Raw genomic sequence first — 17,078 nt, 5'->3', positions numbered from 1 at the left:
TGATGAGCTGAGTCTGAAATGTCCTAATATGAATAAACCATTTGGAGTCTTCATATAAGAATCTAAGAAGAGCAAAGCTGTCCTTTCAATTTTCTTTCCTGTTTCAATAAATATCTTTTAAACCAACGAACAGTAGCAATCAATCATTGTGATGGACTGGACCAAACACATGAAAAATTTCATGTCATTTGCTCTTTGAGAGTTCATTTATTTAGTGTTTTGTTCTTGGTGGTCGTTGACCTCGTGCATTGTGCCTTGATGACAAACAAAAAAACTGCAAAGCTTCCAGGCAGATAGTACTACAGCTGAGCCTTAAAGACATCTGGTTTCCATTTCACATGTATTATTCACACTGTAGTGTGTGTGTGTGTGTGTGTGTGTGTGTGTGTGTGTGTGTGTGTGTGAGTGAGTGATGATTGGGTCTCTCATTACCATGTACAGGCTACTGTAACAGTATCTGTAGGTATCGCACTACATCTGTACTGGCTACCTCAAAGCTGTCTGTGCAGCTCTGTTGTAACTTCAGAGTACGTTTATTTGCCTGGTTAGCAGATGGCACTCTAGATCAGAACGCCATAACTCATTGAGTTGTGACAGTGCCCAAATATATATTAAATGTAAAGTGTTTTTCCTGTCCATATTTGCTGCTGCTGTCCACCTTGTGTGTGAATTTTGATATCTTTTCCTATTGTGAAAAGGTGTGTGCTGTGTTTTTGAGAGTATTATTCCAGCCAGCCCTTCCCTGCTGACACTCACTTCCCTCGTACCAGAATACACACACGCACGCATGCACACACACACTCCCATTAATACATTTCCCTTCTGCTTAGCCAGGAGTCATCACCATGTCCCCTCCCGTGTATCCTTTCTCTAAACTTAATGCGTTCATATGTGACTTTATTCCCTTGTCATGTTTCTTCATGTCAAAACAAATTGCTTTGGCTGACATATTACATATTTTTTGATAAAGACACTGCACTTCTGCCTCCCTCGATGAAGCAGTTTTTATTTGTTTCATATTTTCTTGGCCCTTCTGGACAATCAGGTGTGTTTTGGGAGACGAGAGGATATTCTGGAATGAAAAGCATTCCCTCCCAGTGCGCTGATTCTTTGTTTCTTTTCCTCAGACACACACACACACACACACACACACACACACACACACACACACACTCTTTGTTGATAGTAGGGTTTTTCCTGTTGGCTGCTCGCCTGTGCAAACATGAAGATAGACAAGTCTGGGTTAGTCAGTGGCTGGACTTTGAATCATTTTCACAAAATGTGTTTTGATGAAAGCTCAGCAGCTCTGCTCCCACACACAGTTTATGTCATTATGCACCACCACGGCAAACAAACTGCTGAGGAGTGGCTACTATTTAATACTCAATATATCTTCTCTGTGTACAGAAAATGCTAAAGATATGTTCAAGTTCATTTAGAAGCATTCTTTCTTTCTTTTTCTTCTTATTATTTTTGGGCCATTTTCACCTTTTTTGGACTGGAATGGAATGAAATGAATTTGTTTTGTTTGTTCTTTATTGCCCCCCTTCCCATAAATACATACATAACTAAATAAAAAAAACCCTTCTCTTCTCCACTGCAGGAGACCTTACAGCAGTTGATAGTCATGCCCCTTCCTAACATCCTCTGCATTGCCAAGGATCCAATATCAGGTAACACACACCTCCACACACACTGGTACACTGAAGCCTGCATATTTCCACTACCTGCTTGCCTGTGCTTTAATATAAATGTATTATACACACGTATCTCCTTGTGGAACATTGCAAAAACCCACTCATGACCATATAGTATATACAATGCATCATTAACATGTTGGGTGGCTGCCACCCAATTTATGTAATTACATTCACCACAGTGATACTATGAAAGAATCATTGTGGCAGACGTAGTCGTGAACAGATTCAATAATGGCTGTGTCTTTGCAGAGTAACAAACTGTGCTGTTGCTGTTTAATTGAGTAACAGTAGAGAGTGCATAGTCAGCAGTGAAAGTTTAGCTGTAGCATAGTGTTGTAAACTGTAACACTGTCTTGAGTTGTGATCACCCTCAATTTCCATCGACCTTTAGATCATTTCCTTAAACATTCTGTTCAAAGACATGCTTATAATCTGATATATAGTTTCTGTGTTATGTTTTCTCCAGCTAAGAGCATGGAGGATCTGAAAAGACTTTTGTTGCTAATACTAGGCTGTGCTGTCCAGGTAACACACACACACACACACTCACACACACACACACACACACACACACACACACACACACACACCCCCCCCCCCCCCAAACACAGTAGCTTACTGCACTACCCAGTCCCTCCCAGGAAGTGCATTTCTGTCTGTTTAGTTTTGCATGTCTGTGCACAGCTGTTCAGCTCATTCAGCTCGGTGCAGGGTGGCACTCAGGGTCACAATGCACATGGAGTCACATTTATTGTACTAAGAACAATCAGAATTATGGTACTGTATGATGTGTGGTATTGGTTGGCATAGACTGATGGTTTACTGCTTGAAGGCACTATAATGGTTGTTTATGTATTTGCATATTGTTTTATGTATACATATTTGTATATGATAGCCAAATCAACAATTTTAGGAGTGTAAACCAGAAAAAATTAGGAACCCTGAATTTAATTTATGATTGGCCAGATATGGCAAGTTAAGAGTTAATTGGGTTACCTGTAATTAAAGAGGAGGGGCTAGTCATGTGGGAGGTCAGGGCACAGGTGGTTTCTTTGTCTGTGTGTTTGTTTGTTCACCTCTTTGTTGTCTTTCATTTCCACCTCTCCCATGGCTCTGAAACCTCCTAACAATTTTGGCTTGTGCTCTTAGCTGAACTGTTTCTCTGTTCCTCACTCTCTCCTTCCTACTTTCCCTACCTTTCTTTCAGTCTTCCCTCCTTTTGTCTCCCGCCTTCCATGTACTGGTTCTACTGGTTCCAGGAAAGAGGAAGCAATAAATGGAAAGACAGAAGAAGGGAGAGGCCACATGAAAATGTTGTTGATGCTCTACAGCAGGGGTGTCCGAACTTTTTTCACTTAGGGCCACATACAGACAAATATAGGAAAGGCTTGGCCACTGACTAGAGGTGAGGTATAGTGCCTCACGTCTAGTGTATTAGTTATCAAAATCAATCAAATACTGGTAAATTATGCTTGATAATTGAATGGAAAAAAAACAGCCTACATTACAACTTCCCATCAATGGGTTTTAATTTAGTTTGTTACAAAAGGGGTTGGCTGCTCATTCTCAAAACAGCAGCCACAGATTGCTTCTTCGAGTCAGGATGGTGATCCCCTGCATTGCCCTGTTTAAAGGGGAAAAATAATAAGGGGACAAGAGGATTACTATATTTAAACTGGTTATACAAATAAGTTATTGGGGTTGTTAACACATCAACTAACATTGGTTTGAAAATGTTTTCAACTTTAATTGACTGAATGTATCAAGTAATTGGGTTTGTGAACACATGGATACTGTGTAATATATTTTTAACTCACTTATAATGAGAACAGCATAGTACTTAGTGGGAGCAGTGACGCTGCGCTTTGGACTGAAGGGTGGCTGGCAGGTCAGGAGTATATTTGGTGGTAAGGATAAAAAGGACATCAGAGAGATCCATCCCAGTAGTGTTCAAATAAACAATTACATATACATTCTTCAACAAATTACATTTCCCACAGTCCTGTTTTGCTTGGCACTAATGTAATGCGATTTTATTCATTCTGTTTTAATTTCCTGTGTGTGTGTGTGTGTGTGTGTGTGTGTATGTGTGTGTGTGTGTCTCAGTGTGAGCGTAAAGAGGAGATGATAGAGAAGATCAAGCTGCTGGACATTGAGACCCAAGCTGCCATTGTCTCTCACATCCAGGAGGTCAGTAGAGCACAATCATAGCCTATGATAGAAATAAACCATTGATAGATGTAGATCACAATTTCAAATATTTGTTGTGGTGTTTTGTCAGCTTCACTGATAACTTAATAACCAATGATCTAAACTGTGAAGACTAGCAGAAAATTAGTCTATTTATGCTGCTGCCACAGCATTAATAGACTAATATCTAATTTTTACAGGCTTCTTACTGCTCACTTGTTAACTTAATGCGTTGGTTGATGTCATTGATTTGTTGATACTGGAACAGCACAGTTTGATCAACACGTCAACCATATGCCAGTAGCAGACATCAGGTGGGGTAGAAACCATTGTTATATTAGCTGACAGTTCCCTTAAGTCTTTTCACTGTATACCATGTATATTGTTTTATCTCCATGCAGCTTGAAACGTGTGTTACATCAGCTGACATCAAAGAACAAGACCAGCTTGGTCAGAAGAAGAATCAATTTGAAGACTCTTGTCAGTTTAGTTATGGATGTGATATATATCTCCTTCCTATTTTCAGACACCTTGTTTTATTTACTTACGGCTTTCAGGTCAGGCCTTTACTTCTCAGACAGGCAATTATGTGCCGGATGACTTGGATGATGGCATCAGGCTCATGATGTTACCATGCTTGTTAACCTCTCCAGCCCCACAGACACTTTGGAGAATCTGCCTATACCTGCTGCATTGATATTGGTCAAACTCAGAAGCTTATTGTTTTAATTTCCCAATAAGATCCTAATGTATCCAAATTATATCGGTAATGAGTGTACAGGCATTTGCGAAAAATTGTCCAGTAAAATGTTTTATCTAAATTTGAAGCTGCTCTAGCAAAACACTCAAGGGGAATGTTGGGAACATAAAAATTCAAGTGGTTAAATGTACAGTTGTTCTACTTTATACAAGGAGAAAGCCACTGTAGTACTATATTCAACCTACCTTATGCTGTATTTTGCAACATTATATTTTGTTTGTGTCTGTTTGTTGCAGGTGACTCATAACCAGTTGAATGTTCTTGACCTGTCCTGGCTACAAGAGGGATCAGAGCTCACACATGAAGAACTGGAACCTTTATCCCGCGACATGGCTGTGTCGCTACGCCAGCTGATTGAGCAGAGAGACAAAGCCAGTGAGGTACTGAGACTCACACCCAAGCCACTGCCAGGCTGATCTCCTTAATAATGATAAAAACATTCAATACACTTGTTTTACAAAATTTCTATTAAAATCAAAGACCAGTCACTATTGTCTACTTCATGTATGATGAATATGATGCAGTTAATTTGAATGCATGTTTGCTTATTGTGATTTAAGTCCAAATTGTAGTGTTCAATGGTGTTGTGCTCCTCAAAAGATTTTTTTAAGCAAACACACTAATAGATACATTTATGTTAAAAAAAAGAGGTTAGTTTAGAGACAGAAGTCTGCCCATAGCATTGTTTCAATGGGAAAAGGAGAATTAAATTAATAATTAATTAATTCATCAAACACACTTCTGTCTTCCAGATGATTGTGGATCTGACCCAGGAGAGGGACTACCTATCCAGTCAGCAGCCTCAGGAAGGGTGCAGGACCCTTTGCATGAACAGCCCAGAGCGTGGACAGAGTTGTGGAGGCATGGAAGTGAATAACGGTGCATTGGCTGTGGCTGTGTCTGGACTCACCAAAGAGGAGAAGCAGCATCTATCTGTGGAGCTTGCTGATGCCAAGGCCAAACTCCGCAGATACAGACAAGAACTGTGAGTCTTTCAGAACTTAGGCAAACAAGAAAGTCAAAAGAGGGTTGTGCACAAACTATCATAATAATTTCAATAATGTTTTTATTGACTACTTGTAATGTGAAAGCTGTCGCTCTGTGTCAATCACTGGTTTAAGGCTAAACTGTGGTGATATAATCAGCAGCTGGAAGTCATTATACATCCAACATACTTTATTATGCTGTCTATTTCCGATCTACAACGTAATTACAAAGAGGATCCATCTATTTGGAGATGAACTATACACTCCCACTGAACAGCAACAGCAATTAGAAATCATTCCATACTGTCTAGATACTTTTACCTTGATATATTAAAGACTTACAAAAAGAGAAGTCTACAGTATGTTTCTGCAGTTTTATTACTGTAAGTTGTCATAGTCTTCAATTAATCAACCCATCTAGACATTACGTGGTGAGTTAAGTGTTATTTGTGTGTGTGTGTGTGTGTGTGTGTGTGTGTGTGTGTGTGTGCGTGTGCGTGCGTGCGCGCGCGCTTGCGTGCATGCGTACATGCGTGCGTGTGTGTGTAGGGAGGAGAAGACAGAGCAGCTGATGGATTCAAATCATGAAGTGGAGCGTCTGGATCAGGAGTCACAGAGACTGAAACAAGAGGTCAGGACCCACTCATAACCAGTAGTGTCAGATGTATATGATGAGAGGGAATGTTTGAACAGGCTCTCTTCATCCCCAACATGAACAAAGTACACAAGTACAACTGTGGTTTTCTTGTAACCACAGAATTATGAAGGGTTGTTTTTTTTTTAAAGCAAATCCATGCATGCACACCACTGGCTGTTTTTTTGTGTATGCTGCTTTGACTGTTGACATGCCTTTAGCACAACTTAGAATAAATGCATCAAAAATGCATTGTAGGTTATAAGGTTGATCCATTTCAAACTGACTTCATCACACCTGGTACAATCCTGTTGATCGACTTGGGACACCCTTGGTTATAGTTGAATTGTAACACAACTATGGCTTGTTGACCATAGTAGTTATTATAATTTTATTGGTTGGTAGAATAAGCGAAACAAAGCACATGCTTAAAGTGTCAACACGCATCAGTTTGTTGTCTCAGCTAAGAGGCTGAAATTGTTTTGTATTAGTTTTCTGTTCAAATATATTCAGCTTTATTTTCAAAACATGATTTGTTCTGGAAATAAACTCAATAATGCAGATCAGAATCCTGAGACTACAGTCATAGACATCAGTCCATTACAGCTGTTACATGCTGTTCAAGCTTAATGTCATTAATGACCATAACCATGCTCTGTGTGTACATAATTAAGGTAGAGGGTAGATGTTAATGTCTTAATGCTGTGTTGTGTGTGTGTGTGTGTGTGTGTGTGTGTGTGTGTGTGTGTGTGTGTTTTTTCTTTCTATGTATGTGTGTTTTTGTATGTGTGGCTGTGGTTCAGAACCAGTTGCTGTCTTGTGAGGCTCGTTCAGTTAGAGTGTACCGGGATGAGGTAGACTCACTGAGGGAAAGAGTGGCCCGGGCTGACCGACTGGAGACTGAGCTGAACAGATGTAAAGAGAAACTCAATGATGTTCACTTCTACAAGACCAGAATGGAGGTAAAAACACAGCTTCTCACTATACATCATTTGTCAGAGAATATGTAAAACGTCAATAAAAACAGAATGAAATCCTTTGCAAACAAACCATTATTACAGACAATGATTTGGGTGCTCTGGAGCCCATGTAGTGATATCTGTGAGGCATTGACCACATGTATACGGATGTTTTTAAACCGATACATGTTTTTTTTTTTTTTTTTTTTTTTTAAAAAAACGTTAAAAAATCTGTCCACAGGACCTTCCTTTTACAAAATATTTCTGTGCACACTGGAATGTAAAAACGATTCCAAAGGCTCAAACAAGCATGCTGGGCCACTGGGTGGCAGTAAACTCAATCACGTACCAGAGAAGTACATTCTGAGCATGCATTGTGAGCTTATTTTCCTTTGGCAGTACAAACTTAAGGACACAAACAAGTTCCTTATTATTTATATGTAGTTATTTAATTCCTGGCACATGACCTGGCAGCGCTTACCAAATGTGAACTAACCAGTAGTCAGGACATCAGAGAGATCCATCCCAGAACTAACCAGTAGTCAGCCATTGTTTCAGGCACATGCTCCTTATACAAAGCAACAATGGACATGTGCAAATTTTATGTGTACACACAGATACGCAGAAGCCAGAGTTTTAAAAAGATCTGCACTTTAGAAGGCATTTTTAATTGGTGACCTAATGTTACTCCTGTCCCAAATTGCTTGGAATGTGTTGCTGGCATCAGTTTTAGCATATTAGCATATATTTACAGAAATCAGTTGATGAAGTAGAACATTAAGTACATTGTCTTTGTACTGTTTTCAGTTGAGTTTATGTTAAAAAGGATGAGCAAATTATCACATTCAATTTTATTTACATTTTACACAGCATCCCAACTTTTTGGGAATCAGAGTTGTACATGCTGCACTTAATATTTCTTTTCTACTTTTGATTAATATATTTTGACATAATATATTACACTGTTGATCCTTTGCTGCAAAATTTGATGTAACTGGCTTACGTATAACTGTATAATTTACATGAACACTTCAAACAGGATCAAAACTCTAAATTGCATCAATATACTTTGCCTTACTGATACACATAAACCCTTCCGCTGACAAAAGAGACACTCAATGAGGCCAGCCTTAGCAGCTGGCACTGACAGACCACTCAGGTTCTGTGTGTGTGTGTGTGTGTGTGTGTGTGTGTGTGTGTGTGTGTGTGTGTGTGTGTGTGTGTGTGTGTGTGTGTGTGTGTGTCTGTCTGTCTGTCTGTCTGTGTGTCTGTGTGTCTGTGTCTGTGTGTGTCTGTGTGTGGAAATTCAGGAGCTTCGCGAGGACAATGTGACTCTGATGGAGACGAAGGTGCTGCTGGAGGAGCAGCTGTCAGCTTCCAGGGGCCGCTGTGATAAATTGCACACGCTGGAGAAAGACAACCTGTTATTACGAGCTAAAATACATGACCTGGAAATGGTATTACTCTACAACGAATGAGACAATGAACAGCAAATTTTTTTGGCATAAACGTATTTTTAAGTCATATAAAATTTACAGTTGTATTAGACTATTAGAGCCCTTAGTTCTCAAAATATTGGTTAAAACTGTGAAAGTATTCACACATTATCATTCATTCATAATTCACGCATTAGGTTTACTTGTGTGTGTGTGTGTGTGTGTGTGTGTGTGTGTTGTGTAGGAGAGGGACACTGAACGTCGAAGGTTGGAGGAGCTGGTGGAGGAGAACATGCTGCTGGAAATTGGACAGAAACAGAGTATGAACGAGTCTGCCCATCTAGGCTGGGAGCTTGAACAGCTTACCAAAAACCACGACAACACTAACACAGAAAGTAAGACACACACTTTCTCCCCCATTCTATTTAGTTTATGTCCTGTTCTATTTGTTTGTCCAGGAATCTTACATTGATATATTTTGTCCAAACTGAATTGATTTTCTCTGCTGCAGCTCGTAAGTCGTTGGTCCATGAGCTGAACGAATGTGTTTCCAGCCGGGTGTTGAAGCTGGAGAAGGAGAACCGGGAGCTTCAGGCCTCTATGGAGAGACTGAAAGAGGAGAACAATCTCCTGCAAGAGCAGCAGCTTCACACCCAGGAGCTGGACAGGGAGAACCAAAGCTTCAGCAAGAAAGTAGGAGGCCTGAATGTGTTAAAGCTCTGTCTACAGTATGGCTTTAAAACAAACTGGGTCTACAAAATCAGAATCTGAATTGTCACAGAGAGGAATGGATTTTAATGTTTCTATGTCACTAATAACTACAGTTCCTTCATCTTGTTTGTTAGTTGGAGCATCTCCAGGGTTTACTGGATCAGGAGAGACTGACCAATCAGGACATGGAGTCTCTGGGAGAGGAAATATTGAAGGAAAAGCAGAGCATGGAGAGAGAAATGCACACTCTGAGGGCAGAGAAAGACAGACAGGTAGTCAACACACACTCAGGTAGAATGTTGTTAGTGTTCGTCATAAGAATCCTTTGTTGACACCCTGTTCCACTTGTCAATCAGATCTCAGAGTTGAAGAGTGAGAAGCAGCACCTCTCTGATGCGGTGGCGTCCCTTCAGGAGCGTGCTCAGTCAAACAGTGAGGAAAGGGTCCGTGAGGTGGAAACCGAAAACCGCCTGTTGCACCAGAACATCACGGACACCAGCTCCCAAGTGGCCAGCTTAGAAACCCAACTGAAACTAGCCAATGAGGAGGCAGAGAGGCTGAGGGAGAGGGCGGGGCGATGTGAAGAGGTGGAGAGAGAGGCTGCAAGGCTGGAGAGGAGCAGGGATGCTCTGAGCAGAGAGGTCACAGAAATCATCAGCTGTTTTTTATACAATTTATGTATGATGTTTTCTTTAGTAAAAACTGAGTTGATAAAAAATTACTTTTGTGACATACTTTTCCACCAGGTGGCCTCCCTACGTGCATGCAGCGAGCGGTCAGAGGCTCTAGAGAAGCAGGTGTCCTCTCTGGTGCAGGAAATTCATAAGCTGAAGAGGGAGGCAGAGGAGGCCAAGCAGAAGCTGCAGAGTCTGGGGAGGCACGAGGCAGAGAGCAGCCTGTTGTCAAAGGAGAATCTGGACCTGCGCTGCTCCTTGGAAAACTTGCGCTCCTCATCTGCCTGTCTGACCACCCTACAGGAAGAGCACAAAGAGGCACAGAGAGAAACACAGGAGCTGCAAAGGAGGCTGGAGGAGGCCAGAGAGGAGGCACAAGGAGAGAGGAAGAGGGTAGAGAGGCTTGAGCAGAACATGGCAGCTCTTAACCAGGAGAAGCATCGCTTAGAGGAGGAAATACGTAGGAGCAAAGATGAGAGGGAAGAGGTAAAAAGGGACAGGCGAGAGATGCAGACCAGAGAAGAAGAACTGAGAAGGGAAGTAGAAGAACTGAAGGAGGAGCAAAGAAAGATGGAGAAAATTGACAAGGAAAGGATGAAGCTCCAATTGGACCTGGACCAATCCGAGAAGGGCAGGAAGTACTTGGAAAAGGAGAGCTGGAGGATTAGAACACTGCTGGAGGGTAAAGAGACAGAGCTGGAGGAGAAAACCAGGCAACTGGCTACAGTGGAGAAAGAGGGCATGGCTCTGAGTAAGGAAGTGGATAGACTGAAGGAGGTAGCAGTCAAAGTCAAGGAGTTGGAAAGGGAGAACAAGGAGCTGCAGAAACAGGCGACTATAGACAAGAGGACTCTGGCTACTCTGAGAGAGGTGAGAGGAAAAAGCCTCAAGTGAGCTTCTTCATTTTATATCATGAATGAACAAACTCTAAATAGTCAACAAAATACAATTTCACATCCTTTCCCCACAATTTTCTTCTCGTCAGGATGGAAGAGCTCAGACCTGTCATGCCCATTCAAAACTGATTTAGTGAAGTTTTAAAATAATCTCCTCAAAGCCTTTGAATATGTATGTCACACTGTATTCTGGGGAAGGACCTCCATGCCCCCTGCTTTCCCCTGTCACGGAAGAGCTGCAGTAATATTGATGTTAAGGGTTTCCCCCTGGTGACCAGAATAGTGTTTGACAAAACAATCTAATCAGGTCCATTTATTAGCTTCTGAAGCTTTTGATTCAATTTAAGATGGATAGAGAGGGAGAGGAGGGGAGAAGAGCTCAGTGTGCCATGGGAAGTCCCCTGCCTGTCTATTCCTATAGCAGCATAACTAGGGGCTGGCCTAAGGCAAGCCTAAGCCAGTCCTAAGTGTACATTTTATGAAAGAGGAAAGTTTAAGCCTACTCTTAAATATAGAGTGGGTGTCTGCCTTCCAGACTGATACTCAAAGATGGTTCCATGGGATAAGAGCTTTATAGCTGAAGGCTCTCACTCCCATTCTGCTTTTGGAAACTAGGAACCACAAGTCAAATATTTATATCAGTATTTGTAAAAGATGAAACTTTGCCAGATGTCATGAAATTTAGACACTTACATTTCATTTTGCCTCATCAATTTATGGACTTGTCCAAGTCAGCCTTAAAGTTGATTGAAATGCATTCGTGACCTTGTAAACATCTCACCACAAGGTCTATTTACCGTAACTTGTTCAATTCAATGACAACTCGGTTTGCTGCATTTGCTGAGAAAGCTCATAAGGCATAATCAAAAGCTTCAGAACAGCTATGAAATTGACGTTTACTCATACTGTTTTGTCAACTACTGTTTCCAATAACTCTACAATAAATAGACAGCTTTATCAGGTAGATAATGCTGACTGCTTTATATCCAGTTTTCATTATACTATTAGCATCAGCCCAACATTCACACTGATCTACAGAATGCATGGTTCTAACCCTGGCATGCACTGTATCATCTGTATGGAAATGTATATGAATATGTAGAATTTCATGGTTGTGTGTCATGTGGATTCCTGGCAGTCTGCATGTCAAAGTACTTGGACAAGATACTGAATCACAAATCGCTCCCAGTAGCTGTACCATTGGTGAGCGTCTGTGGGAATGTGTACCACTCCTGATGAGAAAGTGGCACCTTGCATGGTAGCCACAGCCACCAGTGTATGAAAGTGTATCTGAATGGGTGAATGCTGACTTGTGTTGTAAAGCACTTCTAGTGGTCTGTAAGATGAGGAAAGTGCCGTATAAATGCAGTCCATTCATGTATTTTCTTGTGTGCAGGAGTTGGTGTCAGAGAAGCTTAGTGTTCAGCAACAAAGTGTTCAGTTAGAGAGGCTCAATGAAGAACTTGAGAAGATTGGACTGAACAGAGAAAAACTACTGCTGCAAGAGCACACTCTGGAGGACAGGTACTTTTCTCTAATGTGCTGTGCTGCTTTTTTGGCTCCATTGTAGGGCTAGACATCAAATTTAAATGATTTCATGTGTAGAAATGAATCTCGGATGTGTAATTGATTTTTTTAGCATGTGTGTCAGCAGGTACAGGCTGCTGGAGTCTCGACTGGAGGAAACTGTTCAACAGACAATGAAGATTAAAGAGGAGAAAATCTCCTGTCTTCAAAAGAAAGTAGAAGAGAGCAGCACACTCAACACTGCGCTATGTGCCGAATTAGCTACCGTAAGGACATGTATAAAAATCATATATATAAAAACAAGAAACTCACTTTCCCCCCTCTCTGGGTATTTCTGTCATACTGAAGATAGAAACAATCAATGTGGGCAAGAGAAAAACACATAAATAAACCAACTATCTCAAGACTAGTCTTAAATAGTTTGTTTGTTGATAGTTGTTGATACAAATGCTGTGTTTAAGTTTGTTTATCGTTGGAAAGCTAAGATTCTTGTGATTCAATCACAACAGCAGGTACAAGCAATGCCAACAACAAACAAACAAGCGATTATGAAATTTAAGGCAACTCACACATCATGTTGAACAGTAACGCTTTGACAAAAACAGATACATTGGCAAAGGTCCACACAATCAAATCCTGTAAAATGTTTAGTCCAGAACCCTAGAATAACCCATGGAAAACTGTTTTCTCATTTCAAATTAGCTGGTGACTTGCATGGATGCATAGGCAATATGTTGATCCCAAAATGACCATTGCACTCCGACCTTTTGATCACTTGATCAATTAGTATCTTTCATGTCATGTCCCCAGCCAGCTATAGCCAACAACAGCCACATTGAACAGAAAAGCCTCTTTCTCTTGTTTTGTGTAAAGATCAAGCCCAGTGCAACTGATCAGATGACTGGTGCTTCGTGACTGGTCTCAAAATAGATTGCGTTAATATATAGATCATACATAAATATAGTAAATGGCCTCTTTTTTGAGAAAGCTTAGTCACTGTAAAAAAAGCATATGTAAAATATTCATTTTTGTAAGTATAGTTTTTAGGACCCAAAATACTGAGCTCAGACAGAGGAGACAGGAGTCAATGGAAGGTTAACAGTTTTAATTTGGCAATCCAGAAACCAGAAGCATTGAGGACTGAGTCCAGGAAGCGACAAGTCCAGTTCCTTCAGGTGAGAGCAGACAGGGCACAGGTGAAGACAGGTGTGGGATTTGTGCCTGATCACAGACAGACAAAAAAACAGCCAGAAAGGCAGAACAGTCAAAAGGTACTTAGCCATGACTGGATCTTGGTTGTTACCACGGAGGTAGACTGATGATTCAGTGAATACTGGCTGGAACCCGGATGCTCGATTGAGCACAGCAGTGCTCAGGAGGAGAGAGGCAGGCCTGATCTGTCAGTCATGCCCTGCATTAACACAGCCTGAACCCGACAGGGGGAGAGACAGACAGGACACAAAAGGGAAGGCAAAACACAGGAGCATAAAGGGGAAAACAAGGGGAGGACACCGTAGATCTCTGTCTGTGGTATTACCGATTTTTAATGACCTTGGACTAGGGTAAGGCTCCATGGTGTGGTCTCGGGTTTTCCAGTTAATAAGGCCCAGATATTGTCATCTGCAGGCAACTATTTGCAAAAAAAGTGTTCAAAAAAGTGTTCAGGCAGGAATAAAAACCTTCTTCTTCACTGTGTTCAAGCATTTATTACTCAATGCCAGTAGAATTTACAGTGATTCTGACCTCTGGGGATCCGAGTGTTACATTTCAAAAGAAACCACAAAACCATGCATGTGTATGCAATCATTCCAGAACAGCTTTCAGTTTACTTAAGGTGTGCCTAGGTTTTAGGCTAATTTCACAGAATGGGAGTTTGCCTCAAGAATAAAAAGTCGTCATTGTTTGGATTAGTGAATTTGCCACATGGGTGGAATGTGGAGCATGGCATCTTCAGCTCATTAAGCATAATCCTAGTGTTTTGTTGACAAATATACACCACTTATATTTCTTACATAAAATGTCATTCATTAAATTTTTTTAAGAAAGTGAATTTCTGATGTAGATAGTCCTTCACTTCTGTATAGTGATTTAGACTGAAACTGAGTTGATGTCATTATTTTGCAGTGTTGATGAGGCATTATTTAGATGTGTACCCTGTTATCATAATGTGTTATATTGTAGAGTGTGTTACAGTATTTTTTTTTTTTTCTGCTGTAGGCCCGTCAGAAATTGTCTGCCCTACATCAGCAACAGGACGAGGAAGAAAACCACAACTCCCAGCACTGCTCAGGGAGCAGCTGGGGACATGGGTCAGCTACTGCTGAACTGCTACGAATCAAAGACCATCTTATTGATGTAGAAAAGAATGTAAGATTTTCTTTTTGGAATTCCTGAATAAAAACATCACGGTACATCTTATATTATCATGTTTATATTTTTGATTGTTAGCCATCATGAGTACTATATTTTCATCTTATTCTGTATTAATTATTCATATTTAGTGTTTATATGTTATGTAGCATATTTAACATACTTTTATCTGTTGATTTTCCTATAATTAATTCACTCATAATTCACGTTATGAATTGTTTTGGTGTCATTATTTTCTCAAGAATGCCTCCCTGGAGACAGAGAGCAGTCTATTGAAGGAGCATCTCAAGCAGCTGGAGAACCAGAACACATCTTTTAACAACCAGATGGTGGCACTGCAGCGACACACCACCACCCTGCAGGAACAGAATTCAGCTTTGCATACACAGACAGCAAAACTACAGGCAAATAATAAACCATTCAGTGTTTTTGTATAACTGGGCAAAGGGCAGAGGCATAATTTGCACTACATTTTTCCAGACCATTTTTTAATCACTGAGTTCTAATGGATCTCGCTGTGTCTTAGGTGGAGAACTCCACACTCTCCTCCCAGAGTGCATCTCTGATGGCACAGAATGCTGTGCTGCAGGGCCAAGTCACTGCTTTGGAGACAGAGGTAGAATCGTGGCAGCGACAGCGTGACGAAGCATGGCGTGGCAGAGAGAGCGTTCTCAGCGACCATGAACGTCTGCTGGGCGTTCATGAGAGGCAAGCGCATGAATATGAGCAGCTCATCAGTCAGCACACTACACTGAAAGGCAAACAGAGGGTGCTAGAGAGTGAACACAGGACACTGCAGAGCAAGTAAGTGAATAACATATAGACCGTGTTACTTAAGTTTGTGGCAGAAATTGTGTGTTGAGTCAGATGACAAATGAGCTCTTATGAAACTGTTGTTGCACAACCATTGAATCAGATTTTAATAGAAGTTCAAATGAATTTAGTCCTTTTTTCAAGTCGAAGTCAAATGAAATGTTGATTAAAACATCTTTAGCTCAGTGAAACAGAGTATGTTGGCTGGGTTTAGTTACGAGAGGATTTAATTCATATCCTTGAAATGTGATTGTGGAAAATGAGTGTTGCTTGGGAAATACTGAGTGAATATAGCGTGATGTATGTAGGTGTGGGAAGATATGGAGCTGCTGGACTGTTCACCTCCACCCATACCTCTCTCACCTGCATTGTTACATTAGGAAGGAGGATATGGGTTAAATGAATACATTAGACCTCAGCCACATTCTTTGGAAATGTAAGGTTTTTGGCACAAGCACACACCTCCTGTGAAGGTATACAGTGACAGTCAGGTGTAATTTTATATGACAGAGCGACTACATAAATGTATCCTATCAAATATGATTAGCGGGAACTAGCTAACTGCCAGAGGCTGAGATGAGTCAGCAGAAGTATTTTACATTGTTCAGGAAGAGAACAGAGGGGGATTTTGATACAATTTTTTTTAACATGCTTAGCATGCAACATGAGCTAAATGAAAAATTAGCACAGGGATGCAAGATTGAATCTGTAAACGCTGAAAAAAATGTTTCATTTAACTTTGTCTTTAAGGAAGATGCTATGCTACTATGTGTTTAAAAAATGAAAAAAAAAAGTAAGGAGACAAATGACCTTGCAGAAAAAATTACTTAAACCAATATGTACTGTTGTTTCTTAGCAGGTCTAAACATAAGCTAGTGTTTATTAGATATAAATCTATATTTTAGATCATAACTAAATTCTACTCTAACTCTACTAGCTGTACTGTAATTCTAATTACTAGTTGTGATAGGGTAGATCAAGGGCTGAGGCAAAGTAACAACATTTATTTATTTACAACTTTTCCATTTTCTATCAATTGGCAAAAGTCTGATTGGCAGAAAAGTTAGGGTTGAATTTCCATGTTCAGTACCAGGACTTGAGAATGCAGCCCTAAAAGGTGCTGACAAGAACAAAGTGACAAACAGGTGGAATAAGATAAAGTTTCATTACATTTAGCCAGGACTTGCACAATACATAAAGTGTAAAGCTTACCTTTAGACAAAGCAATGGTTTCATACATTTTTTTTTCTTCAGATGGCCAAGATAGGCAGTCTTAAGTCGAGTAACATGTTTAGAAAATCTTATTCAAGATTTAAAAGCCACTGCCATATATTGAGAAAATGATAATAAAAAGAGAATAGATCATCAGGACAACACAACACTAATTAACACTTAATGTGTTTCAAGTAAAAATGTTGATAA

The 17,078-nt window shown here is 40.4% G+C and overlaps 1 protein-coding gene across 3 annotated transcripts in view; it reads left to right on the top strand.

Moving 5' to 3' along the window:
* The window catches only part of ccdc88c (coiled-coil domain containing 88C), a 54,824-nt gene that overhangs the window by 20,322 nt on the left and 17,424 nt on the right, over positions 1-17,078 (top strand). For 2 of the 3 annotated variants that reach the window (XM_076748778.1, XM_076748780.1), the window contains exons 4-21: positions 1,604-1,673; positions 2,167-2,225; positions 3,807-3,890; positions 4,887-5,030; positions 5,403-5,635; positions 6,186-6,267; positions 7,074-7,232; positions 8,540-8,686; positions 8,910-9,060; positions 9,177-9,358; positions 9,511-9,648; positions 9,733-10,017; positions 10,123-10,920; positions 12,343-12,470; positions 12,598-12,739; positions 14,691-14,840; positions 15,086-15,247; positions 15,370-15,647. In XM_076748778.1, the coding sequence (XP_076604893.1) occupies positions 1,604-1,673; positions 2,167-2,225; positions 3,807-3,890; positions 4,887-5,030; positions 5,403-5,635; positions 6,186-6,267; positions 7,074-7,232; positions 8,540-8,686; positions 8,910-9,060; positions 9,177-9,358; positions 9,511-9,648; positions 9,733-10,017; positions 10,123-10,920; positions 12,343-12,470; positions 12,598-12,739; positions 14,691-14,840; positions 15,086-15,247; positions 15,370-15,647 (3,392 nt within the window). The remainder of the gene's footprint in view (positions 1-1,603; positions 1,674-2,166; positions 2,226-3,806; positions 3,891-4,886; positions 5,031-5,402; positions 5,636-6,185; positions 6,268-7,073; positions 7,233-8,539; positions 8,687-8,909; positions 9,061-9,176; positions 9,359-9,510; positions 9,649-9,732; positions 10,018-10,122; positions 10,921-12,342; positions 12,471-12,597; positions 12,740-14,690; positions 14,841-15,085; positions 15,248-15,369; positions 15,648-17,078) is intronic. The other variant, XM_076748779.1, reaches the window with a different exon arrangement.

The sequence above is a fragment of the Chaetodon auriga genome, chromosome 14 (genome assembly GCF_051107435.1).
Source record: "Chaetodon auriga isolate fChaAug3 chromosome 14, fChaAug3.hap1, whole genome shotgun sequence".
Classification (NCBI taxonomy): Eukaryota; Metazoa; Chordata; class Actinopteri; order Chaetodontiformes; family Chaetodontidae; genus Chaetodon; species Chaetodon auriga.
Note: the sequence above shows the minus strand (reverse complement) of the source record. Positions and strands in the feature narration are given on the sequence as shown.